Raw genomic sequence first — 20,742 nt, 5'->3', positions numbered from 1 at the left:
ACCGTCGAACAAGCGAGTTTCGCCGCGGGACGGCACACGGGGGGAGAGGGAGCGGGAGGGCAGAAAGAGAGAGAGAGAGGGGGAGGGAGAGAACGAGACGGACGGTGGGCTAGGTAGAGACAAAGAGACGGAGAAAAAGACAGAGTGAGAGAGAAAGAGGAAGAGAGGAGAAAAAGAAGGCGAGAGAGGGAGAGAGAGACGAAGCGAGCGTGAGCGTTCGACGTCGTTGCTCCTCGTCGTCGATGGTGGGGAGGCAGAGAGAAAAAGAAAGAGCTAGAGGGGGAGAGAGAGAGCGCCCTCCCCTACCCACCCGCCCGCTCGTCTCCTCTGCCCGCCGCCGTACCTACTCACGGAGCTAACGAACGGTCGAGCGTAGCGTCGAGTAGACCGCATCCCAAGTATAACGTACGTACGTATATTCACGGGGGACTGAAGCTGAGCGCGCCGCGGCGTGTTCTACGCGCTGGTTACGCGTAAAGAGGGAGAGAAAAAATAAAAGAAAAGAAAAGGACGGGGGAAACGTCGCGTTCCGCCTGCGCTCGCCGTTCGCGATGCGAGTAAGCGAGCACGGGCAAGCACCACGAGCGTTATAGTGATCGGTGTTGCTCCCGTAGCGGTGTTGAATCGTCACCGTCGGCCGCGGTTGAGCGCGGACAGTGTTGTGTGACAGTGAGAACGCGTTTGAAACGCGTGCGTGAGGTGCGTGTCTCTCCTCTCCTGTCCGACATCTAAGCGTTCGTACCAGCGAGTTCCCAAGTGTGCGAATGTGAGACGGATTCCGTGTACGTGCGCGAGCGAGCGAGTGAGAGAGAAAGAGAGAGCGTGTGAGAGAGCGAGAGAGCGAGAGAGAGGAGTAATATAGAATTTGCTGTCTGTGTGCACTGTGCGTGCACGCGGGATGTTACCGAGTTATGAGCGTGCGGGCGCGCGCGTGTGCGTGTGAGTACTAGAAAGGGAGAGAGAGAGAGAGAGAGAGTGAGAAAGAGAGCGAGAGAGAGAGAGAGAGAGAAAGATAGAGAAAGGGAGGAAGAGAGAAAGACTCGTAGCAAGAAAGACGGGCCGGGACTAGAGGGAGGGAGAGGGAAAGAGAAAGGGAACGCTAGCGCGTGCATGTGTACGTGCTGTGCGCGCGCGTGCGGGCAATTCCTCCGTGAATTTTTCTTTTCCCTTGCTGGTGTTGTGTCACCGGCGGGTAAAACGCGAGGCTGAGGACGCTTACGGACGTACGGACGTACGTCGCGATATGTCGGAGCACCACCGCGTAGCCGGTGGCTGGGGCACCGCGAGCCCGGGTAACCGAGAGGATGCCTCCGGCGGTGCCGCCTGGTGGCCCTCGGGCCTGAACGCCGATCAACAGCAACAACAGCAACAACAGAATCTACATCAGCATCTGATGAACCAGCAGCAACAGCAGCAGCAACAGCAGCAGCAGCAGCAGCAGCAGCTCGCGCAGCAGCAGCAGTCGCAGCACCATCCCGACAACGTCCGAAGTACTGCCGCCACGGCGAACCAACAGCTCTTCTCCTACAAAATGGCCTCCAGCTTCCAGAACCCGGCCACCACCGGCGCGGCGTCGAGTCCGGTGTCGACATCCACGCCGGTCGGCGGCGGCGCCGCGTGCATGAGGGGTGGATACGATTACAGGCTCGGTACGGCGCCGGGTCCTGGACAAGGCGCCGGCGGCGGCGGCGGCGGCGGTGGCGGCGGTGGCGGCGGAGGTGCGGGTGCGGGTGCGGGTGCCGGTGGCGGCGCCGCCGCCGGCGTACCCGGCACACCTTCCGCACCGCCGCCCGGCGTACAGTGGTGGTATCCAGGCGGAGTCATGGACGCCGCCGCGCAGAACAACCTGCACCAACAGTTGCAGGGCCAGCAGCAACAACAGCAGCAGCAGCAGCAGCAGCAACATCTCTCGCCCATTACCACGCAAACGTCCACGCCCCCCGTTATGTCCCCGGTATGTTACGAAGTACGAGTACGAGTACGGTGCGAGTAACTATACCCTCGGCGAGAGAAAGAACAAGTGGTATATCCCTTGCCGCGCGCGCGAACGCGTTTCTTTTTCCCGCGTTCTCGGCCAGCGACGCCGTCGTCTTCCCTCTTTCTTTAACGGCTTCGCGCTCCTTCCAGCGCCGACATCCTCCTCCGTTATCGCTCGTCCATTTTTCGGCCGCGAATACATTTCGAGTGTTCGCATCGAGACGATGGATAACGGAAGGACTGAACTCGTAACTGTCAGTCGATACTCGCGGTCGCATTGTACTGTAAAATTGAGGGACAAGTAAGAATTATCGCGCCTGTACGTCACGTATAAATACACACGAGGAAAGGGAAAGAAGCTAATACCGTGCCATTATCGCGCGCAAATTGAATCTTCGCCGGACAGCCTCGATCTGAGAAACCGGCCGTTCGGTAACGGGTTGGCGTTTATGCGACGCCTTTGTACCACGTTGTAGTAGTAGATACGTAGGCCGAAACGCCACGACCTCGCTCCTCACCCCTGTCCCCCTCGTTCCCCCTGCTCGCCGGCCTTTCGGCCACTTTCGCGCGCTCGGCGAGCGAGCGAGCGAGCGAGCGAGCGACCAACCGACCGACCGAGCGGGTGGCTATAATACGAAGACAGAGATACAGCCGGTCCGACCAGGTGGCCACGCGGCCACTTTTGACAACTTTTCCGAACGCTTCCAACGAGATACGCGTCAGTGTTCGTTTTAACGATGCTCCCTCCTCAAGCCTTAGATACTTTCATCGAGTCCGTCAGGTATTATAGTTCTAATCTCGATTCTCAAATTATTAAAAGAGATATTTATCTGAGAGATCAAAGAAATTCCCAAATAATGATTTCTCAAGACAAGGTTTTTTATCTTGCACAGCGTGTGTTCTTAAGCGAAGCGAATGGATTTCGTTTTTTTTCTCTCTCTCTCTCTCTCCCCCCGCTCGTCTTTCTCTCTTGCCAATGTGGCAGCAGCTTTGTCTGATTTGTGCCCGTCGTCCCTTTCGTCTCTCAACGGTGCTCGGTCGGTTGTTGTCGATTTTCACAATTGCCGAAAAATGCGGGTCGGAACAGGACGGTTTCGTTTGAGGGTCAACGAATCCTGGCAAAGCGGTCAGTCCGTAGTTAGCGAGGTGGTGGCGTCGACGATTCTAGCGAGGTACGCGTGTAAATTGACTATCTTATTGTTCCCACATATATTATCTTTTCATACTTCCTTCTCTGTTAGATAAATTTATATCCCATTTGTCCAGGTAAAAAAATTTCAGGCGATGGGCTTTACGATGCATTCGCTTCACTGCTTGCGTCTCGGAGATACGTTTAAGGAATTAAGATCGCCAGCGGCGATAGGCCCAGGTATCAAGAGAAAAGTTAGGGTGTATTGGGATCCCTGAGGTTGTACTTTGATAGGCTTGATAGGCAACGACGAAGAGGCGATCCAGGAACGTGATTGCGATAATTACGATAAAAGCTATATGCATGTGCATATTCCTTCGTATTCCTCGATGTCGTCGTCCCGTAATGCGCATATAAAGGCAACTCGCGAGGAAACGCGGAGTATTCGCGTAGAAGTTTCGCTTATCGTCCCTTGCGCTAGCAGTTCTGCAGTAAAAAGAAGGGAGTATTACTTGGAGAGCGGTATATAATTTGTTTCGCGCAGTATTGATCGATTTTTACCGATCGCCGACAGCGATATAATCTCGGTAACTAAATTTTTCATACGAAAGGACTTGTACTCATACAAAAGGACAGGAGGGGACTAGGGAATGCGCAGAGAGAAAACGTGATTTTTCAAAAAGCGCAACTTTGCGCAAGATAAACGAAGAAAAATTTCGTATAGTTTATCGTACATGGCGTTTTGATTAACCGCGCTCTTTTCAATCGTAGATCCTTCGAGCAATTTCGAGCTGATTTTTTTCCCCGTTGTAAATTCTATAATCTTTCCTACACGAAGAAAAAGCCCAAGACTCGACGCAATTCCCCAAAGTATTCGCTCGTTTTGCCGTTTTCAGAAAAGACAAACGGCCGGCTCTTTCATCTGTATAAGCTTCGATTCACAAGATTCACAATTGTGTTTGTGTGTGTGTATGTGTATGTGTGGATTTGGACGGAAGTGATAGAAGAGACGGAAACCCTAAGATCCCTGGTTTGTTATCTCGCGCGAACTGAAAAGTATCTTCAACGTATTTCGTGAAGCTATTCTGTTGAATATCGAGTTACATACGGAAAATGCGTGTTACTACACAATGCGAGAGGGAGGGAGAGAGAGAGAGAGAGAGAGTCAGGAGAGAGATCCGGGTGATTTTTTGCCTCGTCATTCAAGTACACAGTTGAGAGAGGCCAAAGAATCCCGATTGTCATCGTATCTCAATGTCCAGTTTGATCGGGCTCGGATTTTCGCACGTTTCGTCGTTCTCGCGTTCCCGTCCGGACTCGCGCGCGCGGTTCTCTCACCCCGTCGCGTCAGTCCGTCCGTCCGTTGGTTCGTCCGTCCGTCCATCCGTACGTACGTACATCCGCCGTCCGCTATTGATTCCGGGTTTCGTGCGGCCTTCTTCATAAGTGCGTTCGCGTTCAGCAAGTCCGGCCGCGCTTGCCGGTTGATATCATCCCGTTTTTCCTTTCGTTTCTCGTTTCGCGACTTCACTGGCGCGAAGTGTCAAGAGATCTGTTCTTCTCAGCTCGCCTTATCCCCCTTTTTTTGCTCCCCGAGCGGAATAAGCGCGCATTCGGGCGTCGTGTGTGGCGGGAAGGAGGGGGGGAGGAAGGTCGAAGGAGAACGCAGATTGCTTTTGCGGCTGAACGAATCTAGAAATTTGTCGAATAAGAGCGGTCCAGCTCCCTAATTGAGTTTATTTAAATACTCCACGCTCTCCTTCGTTTTAGGATTGTTTAGTTTACATTGATCGAGAACGCACAGATTTAAAATTTAGATTCGAAGAATATCGGAAAGATGCATATATTTACATGAGAAAGTATGCAGCTAGCGGGTGTCGGAAACGAAAAGAAATTATTTTCGTAGTGAGGAAAGTAGATAGCTTTTGAAATGATAATAGGGTTTTGATTGAAGACAGTTTTTTCTTCTCTTTCCGTAAAATTGCCATTATCCGTTCTGTATCAACTTCTTAATCGATCACGTCGTCACGAATTACAGTTATTCGTAAAATTATTCTCTTCTCCGAGTCTTTTCTCTTCTTAAAAAGAGAAGAAGAAGAACGTCAGATTTACCGTTTTGAATTTTTGCACGCGTACGAAAAGCAGCGACCGGAGTGTCAACTTTTTTTCTCCCTGCGAATTCAACAGGAATTCAAGATTGCCGCCTTCTCCCGGCAATCTCTCGATCTTGGCCATTGACATTGACAGTGATATTGAAGTCATGCGCAATTTTTTTTTCTCACCGCGAATCGATAACCGGAGCTTGTAATAGTGCGACGAAAGCGGAATCCCGCTCCGGAATGCACGCTAGACTACACATGAAAGTTCACGTATGAAAGTTCGTGATGAATGGTCGAACCGATTACGCACTTTCGAAATAATAATGCTCGAGCGGAGCGACGCAATTTGCGATTTCGCACGATATCTCAGCCGGACACTCTGGAGATTTTTTCTCGAAAGTTCCATGAAATCTGAAAACTAGGTATTTGAAGATAAATATGTTTACGTGCATGCCCTAATTGGAACCGGATCTCGATACAGTTTCGACGAAAAATCCTGTCGCGTTAATGAACAAGACAACCTGCCCCGAGTCCGTTTAAATGCTCGTACAAAATCGCCAGTGAGGAATTTCTTCATTATATTCTTAAGACGAACGAGGGATGGACCATTTTTCACATTTACGGTGTTAAATGTGTATCGAGTGCAGGATTTTTTTCCCCTTAGAAATAGACCACTCGACCTCGCGCCGACAAACGAGAGGAACGTGTTTCACCTGTTCCTCCCCCGGCTTGCCACGCGCGTGATGTTACGCTTTTCTTGAAATACAATATCGATCTCTAAGATTTATCCTCTACGATCGCGCGGCACCGAAACTTCAGCAACGGCACAATTTACGCTTTAATTAACAGGCACGCAGTAAACGATCCCCGATACGAGTACACGTGTCCTGAAGCTCCAGCGTATACGTTCGTCGGTAGCTCTCTGGTAAAACGGGTAAATGGCTTGTGTCTATTTGAGAGGAGGCACCGTCGAGAGTGTCACTCTCAAGAGTCATACAAATGGACGTGGTGCTGGAAAAGTGTACCACGGAGTTACTTTCTTACTTACACTTTTACTCGTTTACTCCTCTTACGTCCGAGAGGCGCACGCGGGTAGAGAGTGCTTTGTAAGTGCGATCCCCGTTTGAGTTTCGACGGTATCTTTCGCAAGTGGCAACAGCAGCCACGACGGTAATTTGCCTGAAATTTTGGGAGCTCCGGAATGGTACACAAACACGCGTGCTACTGTCCGACTCGTCTGGAATCTAGAATCCTTCGTTAGATCACTTTAATCGCTTCGCGGTTCGTGTCGATTGAAAAAATCATATAGCGCGAGGAAACAAATTTTTTACAGTACAATGCGTCATTAAGATAAATCAGTAAAAATGAAGCACGTATTTCTCCCAAGTCACAGTCTCGCGCGCGAGACCGACCGTGTAGTTTGCGCGAGTTGACAGGCCTTAATATTTTCGGATTTCAACAACAACTGATCCGACGAACTTCCAAGTGCGCTCAGTCGATAGCTTGGGCTCGATTTGCATAATAAAAGTGTCTTTATCTTTCTCCTACGTGCCCCGTGAGTGGAGATATTGCAATTGGATACTACCAGGAAACATGTAGAGCCCTTTCGATCATTCTGTGTATGTTTAAAACGTTCCAAATATTCTCGTTACACGTAGCATCGGGCTCGTTAGATTTTTTAATCGAGATTGTGCCCTTTTTTCAATTCCTTTAACAAAAGCCTTCGGGTACGTAGGAAAACCCTGCCGAACGAAGCGAGATCGCAGCCGCGGTCGCAAAAGCTCTCGGAGCTTTCTCCTCCGTTTTGCTCGTTTTACCGCCGTTCGTGGAATACACCTCGTCGCAAACATCCGACTTCCGTTTCGTGTCCGACGTTAATTTTATTTCCACCGTTGCGAAGACCATAGGAAACGATACGCCCGTAATGCAACGCCTGCGGCCCCAGGAGGCATAAATTTTTAATCCCTTGCATATCACGGCGAGGAGTGCGAGGAGATAAGCGAGAGAGAGAGAGGAGAGAGAGAGGGGCGGGAGGGGGGAGAGAAATAACGCGCGATCGCTCCCGCTGCGGGATGTACTTCCGATTACGTACGGTCATTTTCTTACTCTTTCATTACTCTCTCGGACAGTCCAATACGCTAGGCAAAAGTAGCCCCTAAGAACGCTCACCGCCAGAATTAGATATTGAATTGATTAATTAACCAAAGTGAGGGACGTAATTAATTAGTTAATTAAGTCCGACATATTTTATGTAATGCGATATATATTGAATCGCCCCATAAATAATGCGGGTTTTCGCGTCCGGCTCGCGCGGAGGCGCGGGTGGTGGTCCGCCCGCGCCCGTTCACGCTTCTAAACGTCGTCGAGAGAGCGAGAGCGAGAGAGAGAGAGAGGAGACGCGAGTGAGAAACCCCGCATCACTTATGGAGCGACTCAATAACAATGTCGATTCTACATAGTAGTTATTTTGCCGGCAGATCTCACATCCGCACGTAGGTCAACTAGATTTCCGATTATTTCTGCAGGTACGTGGTAACTATTATTATTCGCAATCCGGAGTAATAACGGTCGGTTATATTGTACGTATAGTACGAGTATAATTGTGCTACATCACGTCTTGCACGCATATCTCACAGAGAGCCCCGGAGACTTGAGGAGTGGCGTATCCGATTCGCGGGATATGTCGCGTACGTTGGCGTGTGTATAGCATAAATATACAAGCTGGTGCGTGCTTTAAGAGAGTCGTGTCTAAAAATAAACATTTTGTTTACACATTGCTCTGTAGGCGCTGCCTTGTCTGCTTTGCAATTTTTCCGGATCCGCCGTGGACACGACGCGAGTTTGCGGGAGAGAATTCAGTTTCCACCAAGACGCGTGGCGCATGTATACAGAGGGTCCCAGGCCTGACGCATCGTCGATGACGGATCCCTGAGGTCGTTTCGAGACGGAGATCCTGACGCCGAGGCTGCAACGAGTTTTAAATGAGAAGCGTTCGAAGTCGGCGAATCGAATTGTCCGAAACTCGCGCGCTCAGGCAGTTTTTTTTTTACGCGTGCGAAATTACATCAGTTTCGAGAGTGGATTTCGATGCGCCGGAAAAGCCTGCTACGCCACTGTTCAGTGCGACACACCTGAGCGCGCGTATCCACGGACAACTTGAACTTTGGTCAACTTCGAACGCTTCTCATTTCAGAATTATTGTATCCTCGTCATTTTGGTATCGGGACTCCCGTCTCAGAGTAACCGCGGGAGAATCTGTCGTTAACGGGTGGGTGCGTCAGGTCTGGGACACACTGTATGTTTACGTGTGTCCGGTTTTATTCTATTTGAATCTGCGTAAAATTGTTCAGTTCTACTTTCCGCAACGACGGGGACCACAGCTTTGGCGCGTAATAAACATACAACGATCTGATAATATAATTATAATAATATAATGCCGATCTCTATATTCGTTATTATTATTATCATTATTATTATTACGGCATTATGTGTAATAACGATATATTAATTATGTACATAATGATAACACACTGTATAACGTTGCACGTACGTACAATGTAATGACCATTGTTACTTGACAAAATCAAAAACGCGCGTTTGTACGGCGAGCATTGTTGCGTGTGTCTCATTGTCAATGTGAGATCGCGGGCCGCAGCCGTTCATTAATTTAACACGCAAGTCGTATTACGTAAAGTGCGTAACTAACGACACGTCTCAGTTATCGCGGAATAACTTGGCTGAATTTCGCCCGCGGCAAAAGTCTAAACGACCGATCTTTCGCATCGCGGTGAACAGGAGGAAAAAAAAAGATCTCCATTTTTTCTCGCGGCGGCTCGCGAGAAGCGAGCTAACGAGGAAATCCCCTTTTCTCAACGCTTACGTAAATTTCTCATAGTACGACGCGGCGCGTATTAACATACATTCGCGCGCGAATTTTTCTCGATTTAAAAATAGAAAGTCTACTTTACGACTTGAATTTTTCTTTCCATGTAAAAAAAAATAGAAAATTTCTATTTTTAAACACAAATTTCTCTCGATGCGAAAGGTAGAAGATTTCTATTTTAGCACTTAAGCTTCTTTCAATGGAAAACAAAAATGGGAGATTTCTACTTTGAGAATTTCGAGACTTTTCTTTCGTTTTCACGTCGAGATAGAGAAGCGTTTCCGCCTCAGAAATCTCGTTTGACGCAAGAGTAGAAGTCGTTGCTGTCGTTGAGACTTGTTGTTTCAAAAAGGTGTTAACAGGTCCTTTCGCTATCTGCCGCGGCAGCGTTTTGCATTGTAGACCGTTTGCTTGGCTTTCAGCACCCGATACAGCAGATACCGCAAAATAATCTTCAACAAAATAACGCTCAGAGTCTGCAGCGGGACAATATGCCGAGAGGAAAAGATTCGAAGCCAAGAGGACGGATGACAGCGTACGCGTTCTTCGTCCAGACATGTCGTCAGGAGCATAAAAAGAAGCATCCCGAGGAGAAGATCGTCTTCCGGGAATTCTCCAAAAAGTGTGCAATGAGGTGGAAGGTGAGATTTTTTTTTCCTTTCCTTAAACCTACTCGATATAAGTAAACCTTAACTCTACTCGCCGTAGTTCATTACCAATCAATCAATCCTTTATTCACTTCAACATATTACAGTCAAGAAGCGGGACTTGGTTTACAATTCCAGACCTAACTCAGTCACACCATCCTTAGCCAATTCATTGCAAAAATCGTGTTTTTACAAATACTGTATATAAAATTATATTCTATGTAACATATAATTTTATCAAATTAGTAAAATTCGTATTTCAATCAAATTATCAAATTTGAAGGAATAAAGGACTAAGAGCCGTCACAGGGTGTTAGTGTCTAAATATTTTATTCTAAATTTACTGCGAAAAACTATCACCTTAGCCATGGTTTGATATTATATAATATTATTTTGACAAATAATACTGTATATGAAAATTTTCGAGTGATTCATCGATATAAATGTTTTCATTGTGCGCAGATTTGAATTAGATTAACAGAGGCCCTTGCTAGGATCAAGGGAGTCCTCGTAAGAACTAACTTGATCGAACTTCTCCGCGTGTCGGTTTCACAGCCGCAGGTGCGAGCGAGAGAGACGGCGGGGTGCCGTGGCGTTCTGTCGAGAGCCTCGCGGATTCGCAAGAGCCACTTTGATCTTGGCCTCTGAATAAATACGTGCGCTCGATAAACGCCACGTGCAAGTGCCGGTATTTGAGCGCGTCGCTACGTCCCCGGCTCGTTAAACCGTCAATCTTCATCTTCGTCCGGCGGAATCAGGATTGTCGATATAAGTAAAACGGTATAAGTAAAACGATTCTATACGCGCAAAAACCTCTACGCGCCGCGACGACGTCACGTTAAGGAACGTGTGTCTTCAAAGCACTCATTATCCTGCGTGCACGCGACCGTGCCGAGCCGGGAAACACATTATTTTCTCGGTAATTGAACATTTTTATCGCACGTGGCTCGATCTGTGAGACCGACCGTATAGAGACGCCAACGCTATATGGCCGGAATATCGTATGTGTCGTAGACTATGTCGGACATCGAGAAGAAGCGTTTCCACGAAATGGCAGAGAAAGATAAGAAGAGATACGACACGGAGATGCAGAACTATACGCCTCCGAAGGGTGAAAACAAGGGCAGAGGCAAGAAGCGCAAACACATCAAGGATCATAATGCTCCCAAGAGATCGCTGTAAGCCCCCGGCGCTGTTTAATACATAATGTATCCCGATCTCGCGAAAAAAAAATTTGCTGATTAATATTTAAATATGCGGCGAGAAACATTGACTTGTAAATTCGAACGGAAGCGAAAATTTAACTTCTTTCAAGCAACGCTCGCATTTTAATGACACTTATGAAATCACGGTTTCACGCAACTTAATTTTTTTCTTCAAAGTAAGGTCGCGATTTAAAGTCGTTTTTCCGAAAATTAAATCTGCTGCAATCTCTCGAAGGTGTATATACATTCAAGTTTAGATTACTTCCGAATTATGCACTGTGAGCTTGGTCAGTTTCTACAGTAAGTAGACTGGCATTAGCACATTATCGCGCCGCGCACCTCTTTCAACGGCGGCAGATAGATTTCACATGATCAATTTCGTCAGGTCTGCTTTCTTCTGGTTCTGCAACGACGAGCGCGGTAAGGTCAAAATGCTGAATCCCGAGTATGGCGTAGGCGATATAGCTAAGGAATTAGGCAAGAAATGGTCGGACGCAGATCCCGAAACCAAATCTAAATACGAGGCTATGGCAGAGAAGGACAAGGCTCGATACGAAAGGGTAACGCATCTAAATTTAGTACAACCTTATGTTTTTAACCGTTAAGGCTCTCCTAGCCCCCGCATTGCTGCCGTGTCGACGCCAGCTAAAAGTCATCGAGTTTTCGAAATGAAGAAATAAAATATCTTATTTTTTTTTCTTTACGCAGGAAATGACAGCGTACAAAAAGAAAATGCAAAACGATAGCGCCCCGATGGTCGGAGGCGCGCAGGCGAACCAAACTGTAATAAAAAGCGACAGCGAAGAGGAATGGAAGGAAGACGACGAATAGCGGATGCACGTCGAAATTTCTTCATCTATCACCCCGTGTCCTTCATCCTGAAAGCATACCTCACCTACTGTACGTACCATTGACCTTAGCGTGAGCGTACTTACACCACCATCACTAGGAAAACGAAGCAACTAACCACCAAGCAACCTACCAATCAACCAAGCTCTTCAACAATCCCCACCAACCAACCTCCTAATTCTTTCCCCGATTATTTACGATAATGATAAAGTAATCCGCGCTAATTATGGTAATTATTTTAAAAAAGAAAACTGATATGTATGAGTGGTGCGCGCGAGCGTGAGCGAGAGAGGATCATTGTGTGAGTGAACATTTGTACTTTAACATATTGATAGTAACGATGATGTAAAGCGGCTAGTAAGATAGCGGAAGATCATGAAAGAAAACAAAAAGTAATAAGAAATCAGAAGAATCATGAGTAAAATGCAAAAAGCGGAAGAGATAAGACACGGCGAACGCCCATACTTTCTCTGTCCGGATGGAAGGCGCAGGGGCTCAATCATTGTTGACTTTTTGCTCTGTCGACGCTATATTACAAGCTATGTAGCTTAGTTTACTAATGACGAAACGCCGCGATAATGATGGCTCCGTAGCGCGGGGATCGGAGATGATTTGCAATTCTTTTTATCCGTATTCTTTCGGATTTCCTTCCGATTACGCGGGGATCATCCTTTTCTTTGGGTCGTTTACACGCATTGTCATCGGCACGAGAGAAAGAGATCGCTCTCCCGAATCCTCGCTCCTGCGAGGGGCGTGTCATGTCGCGTCGTTGCAAAATTAATATACTATACTTTTGGGGATTTTTTTTCTTAGTTCAGTTCAATTCAGTTCAGTTCTGTTCACTTGTTGCCAGCGTCGTTATGGCACGGATACACATATATATATACACACACACACACACGCAGAGACACATACAGACAATTGTTGTATATCCTTGTACAGAGAGCTTCATTTTTCTTTCGTATATTTTTAGCGAATCGATCATGTTGAGCGCGCGTGATGGGGCATGGGGCCGCTTTACGCATATTTGCGAATATATAATTGATTTTATCGAGGTACACACATGTCTTGTAATAGCTGTAAGTACGTTTAGAATTAAGTATACGTGTATCTTAATGCAGATTTGAATTCTCCGGCGACTCTCTACGTCTTTTTTTTAAGCATATAATGTACTTTTTTTCGACATTTACACGGCGGTGTTACAAGCCACGAGCCACCACGTGATTGAGCCTTAATTACGTAGCCGATAAACGATCGCCCCGATGCGCTCAATCGCATCGGGAGAAACTGTGTGCGAGAGAGAAAGAGGGTGCATGTGTATGTAGCTCGCAGCTTCTCTATTAGATCGTTGCATATGAGATGTCACTTTTTTGAGAAAAGTGAATTTTTAATAATCCAATATCATGTATGTCTATAATTCTTTTTACACGAATATACTGTAGCACGGGCTTTGTTTTGTTTTTCTTTCTTGTTTTACAAGTTGTAACATTCGAGAAAATTGACAAATAATTTAGCAATTTAGCAAATTTTTTGTTTTAAAGCTATTTTAATCGGACGTAAACAAGATCATCGATATTATTCATGTGTTAATATTACCATTATTATAAATATATTAATCTCATTTATTATTTTATTATAATTATATTATTTTGACATCGGTTATGGATCCAGATTTCTCTTTGATCGAGTAAGAATTTAATTATAAGGATAATTTAGACACGATTTATTGTGTAAATTACTTAGAACGATTAATGTGAGAAAAATGAATAATTGTATACAAAATTTAACTTCCGGAATATAAAGTTGGAAATATATATATATTTATATCTTCTTATCTCTCTAAGGACCAGTTTCACAAACGTCGGTTAACTGCAGACCGAAGGTTAGTTGATTCTCTATCTGTTTTTAGATAAAAAGATAGAAAAAGATAGGGAGTTGGCTGAACTCTGGTTAACAGTTAACCGACGTTTGTGAAATTGGCCCTTAGTTTCCTATATTTTTGATCAGTATGCTTTGAGATGGTTATTTTTTTATTGACGTCAATAATTTTTTCACTTATGGAGAAAGTTTTGATTCGAGTTTTCTCAAATGTACTCTTTGAGTTATGTGCATCTTGTATTTTCTCGGAAATTAAACGAACCATTGATATATAGATATAAAGCCGACATTTCATGTGCAAGGGCCTAATATTAAATCAAAATCAGTAGCAAGATATTCTAGCGTCTCGTGGAGCAGCAGCGGTGTCGCCGCGCGCGCGCGAGTTCTAATGCTTGTTTGTGAAGACGACGATTGTTGTAGTCATGAAAACGAAACTTTCTTTTTATCATGTACATTCGTGCTGTCTCGAGGCTGCCGGCAGCCTGCAGCCAACGAAATTTTGTTTCTTGCCCGTTAAAGAAAATCTACCGTAACTCCACACGTCCGTTCTGCCGAAAATGCTTCATCATTAACTTCGAATTTGACCTCGAAGGCGCGAAAAAAAAGTTATTTTCGTTTCGTAGTTTCTGTCTATGACCGGCGTAGAAGCGTTATGATAAAGTAATGGATGGTATGTGACGAATGTTAACACCTTGTCGACCGTTCGGGTATAGATGCGCCCGTTTCGTAATTCTTAATTAGTTCGCAGGGAAGTACTAAAAAAATTGTAAGAAAAGAAGAAAAGAATATTTTCCGGGGCGAACGTAGATCATAAAAATAGTGCGGAGAGCCCAATTAATTTAGGGGCGTGACTCGCACGGCTGACAAGGTGTTAGACGTTTGAGCTGGCGTTTGAAATCGATGTGCGACTCTCGTGCGACCGTAGTTTTAACGCGAATGATGACTCCGTTTCTTCTCCGTTTGACTTTTTCTCTCTCTCTCTCTCTTTCTCTCTCTGTTTTCTTTTCTCTTAGCCCGACACTGAAGTGGTCCCTGCCCCTTGCCATCGCCATTTTCCCTCTCACATTCGTTTTTAACTCACTGGAAGAAATAAAAAAAAGTAGTAAAAAAAAAGGGTAATACGTTCAAATCTCTCGTCTTGAGACTCACGTGAATGATATAATAACCGCCGTTTCCTTCGTTAAATCATATTCTCGGGAGTAATCGGATTAAATAGAAGATAAGCTCCCCGCGAGGAAAAGGCGTTTTCTCTGTCTTGTACTACCTCGAGTCATCTGGTGTACAGCAGGCTGTATTATAATAAATTATTGTGGTTTCTTGTAATATTAACATTCCTAGATCCTATAGCGTGTACAGTGCATTCTAATCGCATTCGGGATTTAGAGAGGGGACCGTGAGGAGCCGAGCCCGGTTGAAACAAGTAGAAGTTAACGAAAGGACGATGGAAAGACAGGAAGAGAAAAAAGACAGAAATAGGATCTCGCTAGTTTCTTCTACTTCTTCTCATTCGTCGTTGAATAACGCGAGATTGGGTATACATGTAAACGTATGAGAGAAAAAAAATATATAATAACGTTATATGTTTATATGTACATTTACGCTCGTGTGTGTATCTACATAAATTTTTTAGAAGCTTTCTTTAAGATTGGGACCGGCTGACACACACACAAACACACTCGCACCCTCGATATGTACTTTGCCCGCAGCCCAGAAAAATTTATCGTCACTTTTTCTCAATAATGTTTAAAGTCTCTCTTCGTCCCTCCCCCGCCATCCGTTTTCTTTCCCTACCCTTCCCCAGAACACATTGTCTCGTATTGTCGACGTAAACCGGGGGAAAATAAAAGAAGTGAAACAGTAATAAAAGATGACCGATTTCAAACGATTGATTACGATGAGCAGAACGTGGGCGAGAAAGGAACCTGTTGTTCTTAGAGGGAGTTAGAGAACGCGGATGACAGACGACTGTAAAATATCAAATTGTAATATTTTAATACTGATTTGCAGATGTGCATAATTTTAACATGTAGCTGGTTGTAAAACAGGGAAGGGGGGGGGATGAAGTGAGCGGATTGTAAAACTGATGCTGGGATGTTGCGTGAGACACGGTGTCCGTTCGACGGAGAGGTACAAGAATTTTGAACGTATAAAAGAGGGGGGAGGGGGAAACAAGGATAAAGGAGCAAGGAAGGAAAAGGTGGGAGAAGCGGAATGTCTCGTAAAAAGGATCATGACATGAATTTCCTGTATTACACTGCTAGGGGAATTATGATAGTTACACGAGAAGAAATGTTTGTTTTGTATATCTCTTAGGGATAAATAAACTTTTCAAAAAATATCTCATCTCTAACTTCTAAAGAACATCATCGAGTCTCTCTCTTTCTCGACGAACGGCTCTACCCTCCTCGCGCGATCGAACGAATCTCGGAGATGTATCTGTCGTTTGCTGCTCTCGCTCGATATGCATTAAATAACTCTGTCATGACCGCCGCAACGTGTAAGTCCCGCGTCTCTCGCCTCTCTGACTTCGTGGGTCCCGCCGGCGAGAATTACGAGAACGGAAAGTAATCCGGTCATGAAAGGGTTTACTCGAGAATGTTGAAAATTACGTGCGAAGAACGGTGATCTTCCGACGTGCCGGGGCTTTGGGAAAGGCGAGAAATTTCCTATCTTGAGATAGAGGATTCTAATTCGAATTAATTTCGCGCGCGACGTTTAGTCGGTTTAAATCGAAATTGAACGATACGAATCTTCTAAACGTCTCTTGGAGATTTCAGTGATGCCAGAATTGAGACGTCGAGAAGGAGATGTTCACATTAAAGAGAAGTCTGCACTCGGCGCTTCTCGTCTGTGAACGGTAAAGGGGATCCTCCGCACTTCTTCCTCCCGCTGTGATTCTCGGGAGGAAGGTCGTATACTTTCATGTACCTTTCTTTTTCGTATATTTGTATCCGCCGGCGCTGGCCGCATTTACTTTCTGGCATCACGTTCTGTCGTATGCGGATTGCAAAGCAAATGAATAATCAATTTTATAATTGTAACGCGAACTGCGACGTTCGACTATTTAATCGCACGCGCGATTAAAATGGCGATGAATCGATTTTTTTTTGTGGAGGCACTTATTTCAAATCGGCGGATCGGTGGACGATGTTCATATATGCGGAATTTTCTAGGTACACTAGGAATCACTGATGCCTTTCGCACATGAATTTGTGCACGTGTCGACACATTTATACATTTTGCCTACACATACGTGGAGAATGTACATGTGTTCTGCATGTGTCTAAATTCATCTGGGAAGCCGTCACTGATTTCTAGCGTACATACCAAGTGCTGACAGTCGAAGAGCTCTGTAAATTATACAGGCTCGTGTGTGCGATACAGCGATGCGAGATATAAATGCAATTACGGTCCGATAATCTTTTATTTATAACTGCACACTTGGCAGAACGTTTTCTTCATAGAACCTTATTTTTGTTGGTCAAGTTACACGTGTAAGAAAATTAGCCGTGCGTTTTATAATCTTCTTTATCGTCTTTCAAATGAAGGGACAGCAGGCGAATATGATCCTTCTCAGCACGATGTATCGGAATATTGGGAAATAATGTGAATTAAATTAAAAATGCAGAAATTGTTAATTCTACACGCACTGAGACCTGCGTTGTACTATCAGTGCCTTTGTCTACTCCAGATTAATTATTTCAACATCGAAAGTCCCTTGTATGTTTTGAGTATCCTTATTTTCTTTTTGTAAATTAATATTGATTAATATTGAATGATATTGAATTGATCCACTTTTTGTGCAAATCAGTAGCACAGTTGCTTCAATGGCAAATTCTGTTGGCTTAACATTGGGGAAATTATCAGCCAATGCGTTCTTAATATAATTAATGTTTCTCCAATATAGAGCCAAGACATTGTGCTAATTCCTTGACGCCGTACGAGATGTAAAGGACGCGACGTGGCTCTTGCACACAGGACGCGGAAGAAAGGAACGTGACAGCCAATCAATTGCCGCTTTTCTACAAGAGTGAAATAATGATTGGCTACCGTGTTCGTTTCCGCCTTTGGAACGAAACGAACAAGGGCCACTTTAACCGACTCCGATTAACTTTAATCGACGATTAACTCAATCAGCAGTGTCGCCAACATGAAGACTTGCTCGAGGCGTTTGCGACGACATATTTTCAACAGGTATTTTAAAATTTTACTTATAATACAATAGATATATCACGCTGAGATATGTACAATAGTACAATAGTTATATCACGTCAGTACAACAGATTACTAAGAAATAGGATAGTTTAAGAACAGGGTTGGGAAGTAACTCGATCGTTACTTGTAACGAAGTTACAGTTACTTCTTTTAGGCAACTTTTTGGCAATTTTTCTTGTAATTTCCTTTTACAATGTATACACTATTATAAAAGATATAATTACATTATAAAATCAAATTTTAATATCTATACAATACAATATTTCTTTCGATGTTACTCATGAAATATTCGGTATGCATACAATAACATGAAATTCTTGCAATGTAAAATATATACACATTGCATGTGTGGGATAAAAAATATTTCGAATGTATCTATTAACGGTCTCTTAAAAGTAAATCAAATCTACAAAAATTTTAAGTAAATTTAAAGTAAAAACTTAACAAACGCGTAACAACTTTCATCTTATTATATGCATTCGATTACATATTCAATATTACATTTTTTAATACAACAAAATTACAATATAAAGTTTCTAAGTATTTTAGTGTAATTTCATACGTTTTATTAAAAATATATTAACTATAGTTTCTTATTTAAAATAATGGCACATATAATTATATTTAATAGTAATACATTGCAGTTATAATTTTATCTATCTTTTTATTTATGTCCCCCTGTCCCTGCCTACCCGAATCCCTACCTATCCGTATTCCGCTGTATAGTCTTATCCATTTTCCTACCTACCCGCGTTCTACTTTTTGTTAATAAACCTGCAAGTCTCGTTAAAACCGCGACGCGATTTAATAGGGATTTAATAGAAGTCTTTTTAATCTCGCACATATGCGAGAATATGTAAAGAAGATAAGAATATAGCCCACCCGAATTTTGACATGTAAGAAGAAATCAACTTATTTCGTACAACACCTGACATACTCCATCAAAGTGGTCAATATTGACCACTTACCTCGTGGTATTCCATCGTTGGACCAGATTGGACCTACCATTCGTTGCTCCTGGCCATACAGTCTGGTCATTCTGACCAGAGATCAGAAAGGAAGAAAACTCCTTCCATAGTCGGTTTATTATCGTCACCGACAAATATTTCGTACGATTCGAACTATATGCGAGCGTCGATCGTATCGAGATGCACGACCACGAAAATTTAATTAATAAAGAAGATTAATTAAAAAATTTTTCTGTATAAAACTACTCAAATATAGTTTTACTTCGTGACTCAATCTTTAAATTCAAAATTCAAGTATACATGTATACAAAAAACAATTTACTTCGCGTTTTATTTATTTTAATTACATCCCGCGATAAATTTAAATTTATAATATGGATAAAATTAAACAATTATTTTTGAAAATTTTTTTAAACACTGATCGCGAAAACCGACCGCGAAAATACGAGAATGCGTGTAAATACACCCTCAGAAAAAATTTCTGTTACCGAGACAAAAAATATTCCTGACGTATTTATATTTCTCACAACCTCATTTGGTATAAAAATAAGACAATATCAAAATAAAATCAATAATTCTTATTTTCCTCTATCGAATTAAAAAATATTGACTTCTTATATTAAGACAAGAGTAACTTATAGAAATGTAAGTTTATATATTCTTGTGTTTAAAGTAAATTTTCCCTCCATTTTACAACGCACGATATTGGCGATATTCGACAAAAGACGATACATACTATAATTTTATTCTAAATTTTAGAATTTTTCAGTTAAGATTAAAATATTCCTTTCTCTATAATAAATATGATTGGCGTTATTCTATCGATTCTATATTATGATACATTGAAGTGTAATAGCTCCGGAAATTTTTTCTGTGGGTGTATGCATGTATTCATGCGAGACGCATCTTGGAAGTGTCGCGAAGTGCACATACAAATAGATAGATGGATAATTCAATATTTTAGTTAATCAATAACTCAGATAAAGTATAAAAATATTATAAAGTTTCTGCCCTCTCGACAAAATATTAGAATCTCACGTCATGTTGTTTTATTTTATATATAAATTTGTAAATAAAAATGGATAGGCTACAAGAGATTAGCTTGACGAATACATCAATAATATTCGTCATCATTTGCGTGAAAATATGTGATGTTATACAACGAGACATCCAACCCTCCACAATAAAAATCGCGATCACTCTTTCGATAGATAAAATATATAATAATAAATATGAAATAAAATTGTACTCTATCCATTTCAAGGCAATGTATCTACGAGATGTACTAATCTACGTTCTACGATCTACAATCTACGATCTACGAGATGTAGATATATTGCCTTAATAAAAAAGTTTCTCACTCACCACCCGATGTGCATCAGCGGAGTTAGAGCTACATTGTATCTGCAACATAGAAATATAGAATTTATTAAAGTGTTCGAGGAAATTAATATTGTAAGATATGAACAATTCTTATGCTTATTAAATGTTTCATTCGGTTGGATATTTAAATGATTAATTCGCAAAAGATTTTCCGCAAGAGATCTTGACAAGAGTAAACTTTTGTAAACTTTTACATTATTTCGCGTTCACTAATTATTATGTCGAAATTATAGAATTGTGAAATAAAACGACTCGAAAATGAACGGGGAAAAATATTAATTTTACACTGAATAACCAATATTCACCTTAAAGTTGCTCCGCCGGCGCCCGATGCCTCTGCCAGGCCTCCTCCTCCACTCAGATTTTCTTCTAGCACACTCGCGAAAACACAGATCGTTCGCGCGATTTTATACTCCCGTATGTAAAGCCCGTGTGAAAGAATGTATTCTGTTCCGTCAAGTTCGCCTCCACTTCGAGTCGACAAGTTTTATGCCCGGAAAACTGCACAC

At 43.4% G+C, this 20,742-nt stretch overlaps 1 protein-coding gene across 3 annotated transcripts; it reads left to right on the top strand.

Annotated features, from left to right (window-relative positions):
• The first annotated feature begins 1,228 nt into the window (after window positions 1-1,228).
• Window positions 1,229-17,655, top strand: LOC105570595 (high mobility group protein DSP1-like). 3 transcript variants are annotated; one of them, XR_001009597.1, is made up of 7 exons: window positions 1,229-1,954; window positions 7,683-7,730; window positions 9,511-9,729; window positions 10,750-10,913; window positions 11,326-11,500; window positions 11,649-11,840; window positions 17,575-17,655. XR_001009597.1 is itself a non-coding variant. In XM_012027919.1 (7 exons), the coding sequence occupies exons 1-7, from the start codon at window positions 4,237-4,239 to the stop codon at window positions 11,769-11,771; spliced, it is 1,167 nt and encodes a 388-aa protein (XP_011883309.1). In that variant the 5' UTR covers window positions 4,222-4,236; the 3' UTR covers window positions 11,772-16,005. The 3 variants fall into 3 exon arrangements, 2 of the variants coding, with proteins under 2 accessions (XP_011883308.1, XP_011883309.1); XM_012027919.1 differs by lacking the exons at window positions 1,229-1,954; window positions 17,575-17,655 and adding exons at window positions 4,222-4,589; window positions 6,055-6,139 and having other exon boundaries at window positions 11,649-16,005; XM_012027918.1 differs by lacking the exon at window positions 17,575-17,655 and having other exon boundaries at window positions 11,649-16,005.
• Window positions 17,656-20,742: the final 3,087 nt, after the last annotated feature.

This window comes from Vollenhovia emeryi, unplaced genomic scaffold (assembly GCF_000949405.1).
Source record: "Vollenhovia emeryi isolate VEMERY1.0 unplaced genomic scaffold, V.emery_V1.0 DF939120.1, whole genome shotgun sequence".
Classification (NCBI taxonomy): domain Eukaryota; kingdom Metazoa; phylum Arthropoda; class Insecta; order Hymenoptera; family Formicidae; genus Vollenhovia; species Vollenhovia emeryi.
This window is presented reverse-complemented; position numbering and strand designations above follow the sequence as displayed.